Raw genomic sequence first — 10759 nt, forward strand, 5'->3', positions numbered from 1 at the left:
AAATTAAAATCTATTTATATAATTACATATTAAACTACAATTCACGTATAATTTTAATATTTATTTTAAAAATAAAAAAATACAAAAGTTAAAATATGAATGGGTTTTTTATTAAATTTATCAAATTATTAGATAAATTTAAATCTTTTATTCATAAAATAAAATTCAAATTCAAATTTTCAATTTTCAGTTTTCAGTTTTCAATTTTTATTTGCAATCAAAATTCAAAATTCAAAGAGTTTTTTTTTTTTTTTTTTGGTTTCGATATGGTAAGAAACTTGGATGAAGGGAACCTTGACACCTACACCCTTCTCCTTTTCATTGTACCGACGAGTGTGCCCACATGCCTCTCCTCTAATAAATTCCCCCCACTTCCACCATCCACTTCCCCCCGCCTTTTCTTTTCATTTCTTCCACAAATCTCCCATTTTTCTTCTCCCTAAGACGCTTCGCCCCATAACCCATCTAACAATGGTGGCCTCAAAATTCTGTTTTGCTTTTTCTCTTGCTATTCTTTCAATCTTGGCCGTTGATGCTGCCCAACACCATGCTCTGGCGCCCTCTCCTTCTTCCCCCGTGGACTGCTCCTCTCTGATTCTCAACATGGCGGATTGTTTGTCCTTTGTGTCGAGCGGGAGCAAGACGTCGAAGCCGGAAGGAACCTGTTGTTCTGGCTTGAAAACTGTGTTGAAAGCTGGACCCCAATGCTTGTGTGAGGCTTTTAAGAGCAGTGCTTCTCTGGGTGTCACTTTGAATGTCACCAAGGCCATGACTTTGCCTGCTGCTTGCAAAGTCTCTGCTCCTTCTGCCACTCAATGTGCATGTGAGTTAAATAGCCTTTTGTTTCCGTAACCATTTTTTTGGCTTTACCAACCTGTATTGTGGTTGAAAATGTAATCAATGTTTGTTCAGTATGTTGTTTGGGAAGGGATTCTTCAATTGCATGGGGGTTTTCAAATAGTGAAAAAATTGTAAAATCTTCACCAAAGTTGTCATCTTTTTGGAGAAAATCCCCTGCAAAGCTTTTGCTTTTGCTTTTGCATGTGTAAAAAATGGTGAATTTCATACATTAATTCATTAACATGGAAAAACAGTAAAAGAAAAAAGAATAGAAAAGAACAGGATTTTGGGTCTTAGCAGTACTGATGATTCTTCTTTCCTTTTTTTTTTTTGTTTTTACAGTGTCTCTCAGTCCTACTGGTGCACCAGGTATTATTTTCTGATAAATCTGATCCTTGTTCTTACCAGAAATGTAACTCGGAACCTTATTGGTGATGACCCTTTTTACTGAACAACTTAACTTGTAGGTATCGCACCGTCAGCAATAGCAGGTGCGCCGGCAGCATTCTCAGGAGGAGCAAATGAGGCAGCACCGGCACCATCTCCCGGCAGCTCAGGCTCTCAAGTTGTTTCTGCTTCAATGGGATCTCTTATCTTAGGCTTCATAATTATGTTAACCTCTATGTACTAGGCTACCCTCTCGTGTTGATTTACTTCGCCTTTTGTATTGATGATGAAGGTGGAGTAGGTGGCATTGATTTTGTGAGCTTTGGACCATCCTTGTGAGCATATTAGATTATATATTAGTCTGATATTTGCAACTCGTATTCTATACTAATATACCATAATGTATGTCGAATTTTTCAATGCTTAAATTTATGTATGGAAGTTTTTTGATCAAGAGACCAGCCCCCACCATGATAGAACTGGCCTTTGCTTGCCTGTGAATGTTTTAACATTCGTCAACAAAGGGTATTCTTCCATTACTTAAAGACTCGCTTTTATAAACTTTTAGGCCAAAAACTAAAGGTAATTGGCATCCCATTTTGTCGTCCAGGTCTGAGTCCTTTTTAAAGGGTTTATTGGGCTTAAATAAAACTTTCTATTAAGCTTTCATGTAAACCCTTTGATATATCCCTCCAAATATTGAATGATAAGAGACATGAACATGAATACATACATTTAGGGTTCTAATTCCATTTTCGAATAACATATCCGTACAGCATCAGCCACAGTGAGGAAGATCCTTCCCTCACCTATCAACTCTTGAAACTTTGAAGCATGGAGCTTATCAACCACTACTGGCCCTGGATTTGCTAATACCAGCTGCAATTTTTACAATTCCAGAGAATAAGACCTCAGATTTATTTACTCCACAAACTTTGAGCTTTTTCTTTTAACTGTTGATTTACCTTAATATCCCTCTTTTGAAGAGCTCTGAACAACTCTTCAAGGGCATGAATCCCACTAGTGTCGATGTCAGTAACAGCTGTAGCAATGCAATTTCGTAAGAAAAGAAATCTCCCATTGGGTAACTTGAAAAAGGAAAAAAAATGGAAGACTGCTTACGGCCCATTTCAATAATCAAATACTGAAATCTGGGTTGGGAATTTTCTTTCACATGTTCTTCTTCGTCAGCCAGCCATCTCAAAATCCTGCAAGGATTTATCCTTAACACATTTAAAATGGAGATCCCAATGTGGAAATGCTGACTGTTACCTTTCTTTTACATAGTTGGAGTTGGAAAAATAAATTGCAGAATCAACTCTAACAATGAGAATCCCTGACACTTTTGTTGCATCTGGATATTGCTGGATGTTCCTATAAACAGTAGCAGTCCTTGGTACCTTTCCAAGAATTGCTGTCCGAGGTCTTGTAACTTGTAATAGGATCTTTGCAAATGATATCGAAACCTATAGCAACATCCATGTTATTTGGATAATCCAAGTGTGAGTGTTGAATATAGATGTGTGATTGACACGAATCACTCACTGCAATTACAAGGCCGACCTCAACGGAAGAGAAAACAACACCAAAGAAGGCTCCCATACAAGCAATGAAATCGAATTTATCGATCTTCCATATTAGAGTCACTGCCTCAATGTCTACTAATCCAACCACTGCTGATATGATAATGGAAGCAAGTATTGCATTTGGGGTGTACTCGAACAGCGGTGTGATGAGCGCTAATGTCAACAGCACAACGCAGGCCATCACTATGTTAGAAACAGCTGTTTCACAACCAGACATGTAATTTACTGCTGACCGAGAGAAGGACCCTGCAATGTGCATGCATACATGAAAAAAGAACATTACAATGATTTATATGTATATATATGTGTTGAAAAGTTTGTGTTTTTGTCACCTGTGGCGACATAGCAAGATGTCATTGAACCAACAATGTTCATGGTTCCTAATGCTATCATTTCTTTGTTACCATCCAACTGGTAGTCTTTCATGGAAGCAAATGTTCTTCCAATTGCAACAGCTTCCTAATGAAAGAAAATATATAAAAATTAAGGTGATTTGAATCGTCTTAATTGAAGCAATGAAATCCGGGGCTGCGTTTTTTCGTACCGTCAATGCTATCATACCCGACACGACACCGATCTTGAAACCTTTGCCAGCATACTGTCCGGAGAAAAATATTTCTTTCACAGATGGTGGATTGATCCCCTTTCTGATATTTTTCACCTATAGAAACCACAAAAAAACCATAGGAATCTTCATTGCTTTGTAAAAAAAGATAACGGTATACGTACGATCTCAACCCCATGCTTGTCGGCTTTTGTGGCATACACTGTAACGGTGGAGATGATGACAGAGATCAATGGAGCAATGGCTGGCACCCAAAAGAATTTCTTTTGTTTTTTCCCCTGTTTCCATTTTTATATGATCATTATATTAGATGAACAATTAATAGTTCTTCATAGATGGTGAAGCAAAGGATTTGATCTTACAATGTATTTTGTAACCGAGAGGAAGATCAAAAAGGAGATTCCTATTAGTATAGTGTGCCAATTCCACTGTAGAATCAGAGTTAAACATTAGGGTTATTAGCAAAACAAAAACATGTCTAACCACAGAAATAGTAAATTACTTACACCATGACGTGCTGAACTAAATACTGAACTCATGACGGAGACAATATCGGTGTCCTTTGTAAATTTTTTTATTCCAAGTAGACCTTTAAGTTGTTGAAGTGCAATGGTGACTGCAGTACCCCCCATAAACCCAACTATGGCGGCATGAGATAGGAAGTCTATCAAGAATCCCAACCTATAACCAATCATACCAACCATTAAGCATGATATACGTAACCCGAAAAATATGTGCTCATGTATATATATATACCTGAAAAATCCGAGTATGAACTGAGTGAGGCCAGCAAAGAAAGTAGCCGTGAATGCAAGGTGACGGTAACCGACCGGATTAGCAGAAGAGTCGATTTCATCCTGCAGGAGACTACCAAGCAAAAGAGACACCACTGCCACCGGTCCGATAGCGATATCCCGTGAGCTTCCCATGAATGCATATACCAGAGGTGGAACAAAGCTACTATCTGTCATGGAATTGAAATCAAGTTCCTTGATCAGTAACTAAATGATTAATTGATTGGTTCCTAGCTTAGTAACTTGTAAGAAACATACATAGTCCATATTGGGGTTCCAAATTGGCAAGCTTTGCATATCCAATGTCCTGTTTTGAATAAAAAAAAAGTTGAATAAAAGAGAAAATTTTCTACTACATTAATTTATGGGTAAACTACATTATTAGTCACTAAACTATGGGCAACTTTTCATTTTGATCACTTAACTAAAAATGTTACAATTTTATCACTGAACTATTTAAAAGTTTTTATTTAAGTCATTAAATTATTCAAAAAGAAAGTTTTTATTTAAGTCGCTAGACTGTTAAATCTTTTTTTAAAAAGAAGTTCCGCTAGCAAGCTCTAACTGTCAATTTGACGGTCAGTACGGTGGATCATTACCCTTCGACGAGTAGAAGAACATACCTTAAATCCAAATCGATCTAACAGTCAATGTCAAAGATCGGAGAAAAAAATTGTTTAAATTTTGGTTAATAGATTTATAACATCCAAAGTTGTTTCGTAAAAAAAAAACAACTTAACTGTAGAAGAGAAAGAAAAAGAGCTTTCAATTGGTGCAAGCAGTGCGAATAGAGAAAGCCATATAACATCGATTTTAACAACCTAATAACTTAAATTAAAACTTTTGAATAGTTTAGTGGATAAATTATAACTTTTTTAGTTAAGTAACCAAAACAAAAATTTACCCATAATTTAGTGACTAATAGTATAGTTTACCCTTAATTTATTTCACAGATTGGGGGATACCTGTGGAATGCAAAGACTTGCAATAGTAAGTCCAGCAATCAAGTCGCCTTTGAATTTAGAAAGATTATAGTGTTTTCCCCATTCTAATATAGGAAATATTGCTTGAAGGCCCAGAATAAACTTTTTTGAGCTCGGTTGATCCTTGAAATGTCGCAAAGGATCATCTGCAAATAAAGTTTCCTTCACAGCTGCTGCAATTTCTTTTAACAGGTTTTGCTTCAGAGGCACTCCCACATCGTGAACATACGGCGAACTCCGAGGGGACGACGAACTCTGACACGACGACGAACTACTAATCGTTTCCACACCCTTGAAGCCATGCTCATCACTCACATTCTTAGCCATTCTGTTAGAATTGTGTCGAATACATGTATATTTTTCTAGATTTAGTAATTGAACAGTTCTTATAAAAAGATGTCTAGATTCATCACACTTGCATCGTTTTTATGTGGACTCTAAGCCACTGGAAACAAAAGGGGGAAAAAACCAATATATTTTCTATTTAAGAAAGACAACAGTTGAGACGTGAACATAGCATGAAATGTTGGGTAAATTAATTACAAAGTCAAAAGAAAATGTAGAAAAATATTGCGTTTTCTTCTTACATTCGAGATTTAATGCTTTCTTAATTTAGTCATTATATATACTATATATATCCTAGGTTGAATACATTGATCTCGAAATTAATTTATAACCAAAAAAAAAAAATGTGAAGTTGACTACGAAATTGGGGTAATATGCTTTTTTTCCCCTTCCATTCATCACCTCTTTAATGTGTGTCGTTTTTTCTTGGTTAAATGCTGCTATTAGTCCCTATACTTTGCAAAAGCTATAGATTTAGTCCCTGTACTTTTCATATTTTAGAATTTCAGTCATCATTAAGTTTAGATTTTAGAATTTCAGTCATCATTAAGTTTTGTTTTGTTTTTTTTTTTCCAAAATCTTATGCGCAAAGTATATTATCATATGTATAATGGCATGTCAATTTATTATTTCTATATATTACTAACTAAAAATTCAGGCAATAGATTAACGACTATTATTTGTGTCAAGACTGAAATTTAAAATTTGTGATTTAGAATTAGAAAAATATAGATTAAATCTATAATTGTGCGTATAGTACAAGATTAGTGATTGAATTTAAACAAACAAATTTGACAACTACTATTTGGGTTAGGATTAAAATTTCAAAATTTGAAAAATATAAGAACTAAAATTGACCAATTCAAAAGTATAGGAACTAAAATTGGTCAAATTAAAATTCAAGCATACTACAAATACTGATAGCAAAATTTAACCTTTTGTTATTACAATTTATAATCACTCAATTTAGTTAAATAACCCTGATTTAGATTTTAGGAAAAATAGTTAATTTAGCTTAATTTTTATCATTTTTCACTTTGTGGTGTCTAAAAATAGCATTTTAACCAAAATTTAAAAGTTGACGGTAAAATAAATTTTAAAAATATTAAAATTAAAATCAAAATCAAAAATAAATTTATTATTATTACTAAATTTTATATTTGCATTTAAGCAAATACCATGTGTAGCGCATGATATGGATATATTGTTGCTTTAAAAACCACGATAACAAGAGCTTCTATATTTGTATTTAATACACTAAAATAAATAATCATATTAAAATATATCATCAATAAATTAATTAAAATTATAAAAATAAATATAATTATTATTTTAACATGTTACATCTTATGATTCATTAACAATTTAATACACTACTAATAAATCAAAATATAAATCTAATTTTTTATTTCATAGGCTAGATAGTGAAGAATTAGATTAGGTAACTTCAATTATTATTTAAAATAAATAAATACAGATAATTTTCATGATATCAAGTTGAATAATATAATACTTACTATATAATTGGCGGCCCATAATAATAAAATTCAGTGTCAAACCATGCATGGGAACGTCGACATCCCTATACCTATCATCACTTCACAATTTTCACATATTCCAAGTCCACACCTACTTACCCATCGTTTTTATTACCACACACTAAATATTAAAATGAATTTTGCTTTGTTTTCCATTTTCGTCCCAAAGAGGCATTTCAACAAGGCCAGAACTCAGCCTTTTTCACCTTTGAAATGCTCTCCAATACACCCACCGGCGATACGTGCCCCATCACCGTCACCCTCTTGGTTTCAATGTCTATACTGAATGATGTAACCCCTGATTTTCCAATCCACAAAAGAAAAAGGAAACAAATCACGAAATAAAATTTCATCGTATTTATTGTTTTAGCAAAGGTAGCTGAATCGATGCTTGTTGACCAATATCATGGGAGCTTTATGTACTGTTGGTTTAATCCATGTGAAAACAATTGCTAGTTAACTATATGTTTTTTTTTTTTACAACTGGTTGGTTGGCTCAGCTTTTGAGCTTGAAGGTAACATTCAATGCCCTCTTGGTGGTTGGTGCTACATGCAACTTGTAAAACAAGTTGAAAATGATATGACGAAAAGATAATAAGGTCTGTCCTTGACTCTTTTATACGAAATAAGTGGTGGGCCAATGCAGATTCATTTCTTCATAAATAACCTCACCTCCATATTGGGTGAAGAAAATAAAGAAAAAAAGCATCACAAGGTATGTTATGGTTAACTTTTAAGCTATCTTATACTTAAATGAAACGCTATGGTTTAACTGAAAATAGGTCATATTAGGTGGAGATACCAATGCTTCATGTTATGATCTTAACGTTGTGTGATAAAAAAAAGATTTAACTGAAATTACATGATGCATTTTAAGTAGAGCATGCATCGATTCGCCTATATATGTGTATATACCTTCCATTTTGGATAAATGTTTCTTCACTTTACCAGCACAACCTTGACAATGCATGGCGACCCGCATGACAACCACCTGCCATAAAAAAGGGTTATATAGCCATTTACAAGATCTGTTTGTTAAACATTGGTTCTTTTGAAGATGATGTATACGTATGTGTCATGTGTCTATGTTTTATTGAAGCAAATATTATTGGCATAATCGAATACATGATGATGACCACCTGGAAAACATGCTCCGATGAAGCTAGTTGAACCGGTTTCTCAAGGGTCTTCTTCGGCTTCTGTTGTTGATTTTGTTCCCTTCTTACAAAAGTGGTGACAATTGGCCTCTTGTCAGCTCCAACAAGCCTAGAATACCTAGAATTGTTGATTACTCTTTTATCATCATCATCATCACCTACACGGAGTCTGTCGGCCCTTCTCGGCATCACAACGGAGCGAGGATCGGCCGCCATGCACGCAGTGTTTACTGCCGTGGACTGGCACATGAAGCCTCTCATCATCTTCCCATTCTTCATCTTTGAAACAATGAGAGTAGTGGGGAGGAAAGGAAAGAATTTTCAACATAAACAGCTAAGGAGAGAGAGCTATTTAACATATGGAAATCAAAAGTAGGCTCTGATTTAATGAGTAAAAAATGTGAGAAAGTGTCTATAAAAATAGAAAAGGAAATATGCATGCATATACGCACATTTATGACTTTAGCTAACGGGATCTTGGGGCAGCGATAGTATAATTCTTATCCGCTCTTCATATTTACGATGAATACGCATTTAAATATAAAAGTATATATATCGTAGGATCAATTATTGTGCGGTGGAGTTTGAGAATGTTGAATTATACCCATTCTATTATTAATTATATCCTTTCTTTTGTTGAAAATTTTTATAACAAAACACAGAAAAAAGTATTTTCATTGATGGAGATACAACACTTTAAAAAAGCTTTTAAAAAAATCGACTCCCATGGAAAATAAAAAATTGATCAAATGGTAACATACTTATGTTGAGAGATCGATGGGCTGTACTCAAAAACATCTCTAAAAGTTGTCCTTGGACGACTATATGTATATTAATTAATGAAATCAAAATTCATGTTTGCAAAAGATTTTGGAGTTGAAACCTTCAATATTAAGAGTTGTAGCAGGTGGTAAAGTATAATGGTTGCAATGCAGGGTTAAATCTTAAATGCGTTTAGTCAAAAGGGCAAAATGTTGAGCAATAAATAAAGAATGATAAAGCAAATTATGGTGGAGAAGGAGAAAGGAATAAAGAAGAAAATATTCAGTTAAAAGAGCCAGAACAATAAATGAATGAAGGGAGGTAAAAGAGTGAAGGACTGCAAAAACACAGGAGCTGGGAACCAACTAACATGTCAGAATCAGACCAATCTCTCACTGTCCATCTCTGTTGTGCGTGTTCCATATGAGAGCTTTTAAATAAAGAAAAAAAAAATGAAACCAACAATTAAAAAAAAACTAAAAATACGTTAGTAGGAAATTGAAAAATTATATCCACCACTAATTGAATTATCAAACTATGTTATTTGGGCAAAAGTTAAAAAAGTGAAATAGAAAATAATTTAAAATAAAAAATCAACTGCTTAGAAATTAATTTTTTTAAAAGAAATTGGTCGCATAAAAATAAAAAATATTAACATTTGGAAAAAATTAAAATTGATTAAAAATTGTAAAAAGAAGAAAAGAGGTTTGTTTATTATTTTAAAAATAATTATTTTAAATAATTTAATTAAAAGTTAAATTAAGTTGAAGAAAGTATTATATATAGATGGGTATAATAATATTTTGTTTAATAATACTTTTAGTATGATTTTAACATAAGTTATTCCTTTTATGTTTTAGGTGACATCTATTTTACTTGACGCGACACTGCATTTTATTATAACAAACATATCATTTTTTAAATTAATTGTATTCTTAGTATTATTTTGATAATTTTCCCCCTGATGCTACTACTTTGTATTTACAATCTTGGGAATGGATATAATTTTAAATTAGTATGACAAGAATCATCCACGACGGGGTGGTGGCGCAGTTGGCCAGCGCGTAGGTCTCATAGCTTAGTGAGTGATCCTGAGGTCGAGAGTTCGAGCCTCTCTCACCCCAAAAAAACTCTTTTTTAGTCTTCATGCTAATGATTCAATATATAATAGTACATAGTTGAAACTAAAAGAAATGGTTAGAGAATGATGGTTTAATAATACAACATGCAGTATACAATAATTGCGAAGCAAACAAAATGGACCCAAAAGTTATTAAATTATATACATCAACCATGATGAGAAATGGGAATGGCATGTGAAACAGTTACCATTTGCCATTCTTAAATTCCACCACCAAGAGTTCCTTCCATTTCAATCAACCCTACAAAAATGTCAGAAACAAACGAGGACCACTCCCCACCTTAACTCCCACTAGTTTTGGATTAAATCAATATAGGTTTTATTATTCCAAGTTCTGTGGAGTTAAATTTTTACGGATTTTATCATTTTTTATTTTAATTATTTTAAGTTGATATCATTTTAATTTATTTATTCTAATAATTTTATATTCAATTCGAATTTTGATTCAACTCATTTTTATGGGTTACTAAAGTCAAATAAGATTACTAACTGCTTAGAGTTGCAAGTCGTCGTTGTGCGGATGCTTAAAATTTGGAGGAGCATAAACATGGACCCCCCGATTTTGCATGTTTGCTTAATCTCTCAAGTTAAGATTTTCAAACATGGTGGAAAAAATCTAATGAAGTTTGTGACTTTCAGCCAATCAAAATCTTTTCTTTAT

The 10759-nt window shown here is 33.5% G+C and overlaps 3 protein-coding genes and 1 non-coding gene across 4 annotated transcripts; 2 read left to right on the forward strand and 2 right to left on the reverse strand.

Annotated features, from left to right (window-relative positions):
* The first annotated feature begins 330 nt into the window (after nt 1-330).
* Nucleotides 331-1681, forward strand: LOC108474475 (non-specific lipid transfer protein GPI-anchored 31-like). Its single transcript, XM_017776412.2, has 3 exons — nt 331-823; nt 1183-1209; nt 1308-1681. Exons 1-3 carry the CDS (start codon nt 472-474, stop codon nt 1469-1471), a joined length of 543 nt encoding a protein of 180 aa, XP_017631901.1. The 5' UTR covers nt 331-471; the 3' UTR covers nt 1472-1681.
* On the reverse strand, nt 1340-5611 carry LOC108475040 (sulfate transporter 1.3-like). Its single transcript, XM_017777053.2, has 14 exons — nt 5138-5611; nt 4431-4479; nt 4135-4342; nt 3885-4059; nt 3741-3806; nt 3543-3656; nt 3358-3474; nt 3146-3272; nt 2773-3059; nt 2500-2693; nt 2350-2435; nt 2193-2269; nt 1996-2106; nt 1340-1562 (listed from the first exon to the last, which is right to left on the reverse strand). The coding sequence occupies exons 1-14, from the start codon at nt 5480-5482 to the stop codon at nt 1491-1493; spliced, it is 2028 nt and encodes a 675-aa protein (XP_017632542.1). The 5' UTR covers nt 5483-5611; the 3' UTR covers nt 1340-1490.
* A 1326-nt stretch (nt 5612-6937) lies between these two features.
* LOC108475700 (protein SODIUM POTASSIUM ROOT DEFECTIVE 3-like) lies at nt 6938-8697 on the reverse strand. The gene is made up of 3 exons (XM_017777682.2): nt 8178-8697; nt 7954-8029; nt 6938-7336 (listed from the first exon to the last, which is right to left on the reverse strand). Exons 1-3 carry the CDS (start codon nt 8472-8474, stop codon nt 7215-7217), a joined length of 495 nt encoding a protein of 164 aa, XP_017633171.1. The 5' UTR covers nt 8475-8697; the 3' UTR covers nt 6938-7214.
* Nucleotides 8698-9995: 1298 nt separating this feature from the next.
* On the forward strand, nt 9996-10081 carry TRNAM-CAU (transfer RNA methionine (anticodon CAU)). The gene is given in 2 exon segments: nt 9996-10033; nt 10046-10081. It is a non-coding gene; the product is annotated as a tRNA-Met (tRNA).
* The last annotated feature ends 678 nt before the right edge of the window (nt 10082-10759 follow it).

Source organism: Gossypium arboreum, chromosome 3 (assembly GCF_025698485.1).
Source record: "Gossypium arboreum isolate Shixiya-1 chromosome 3, ASM2569848v2, whole genome shotgun sequence".
Lineage (NCBI taxonomy): Eukaryota > Viridiplantae > Streptophyta > Magnoliopsida > Malvales > Malvaceae > Gossypium > Gossypium arboreum.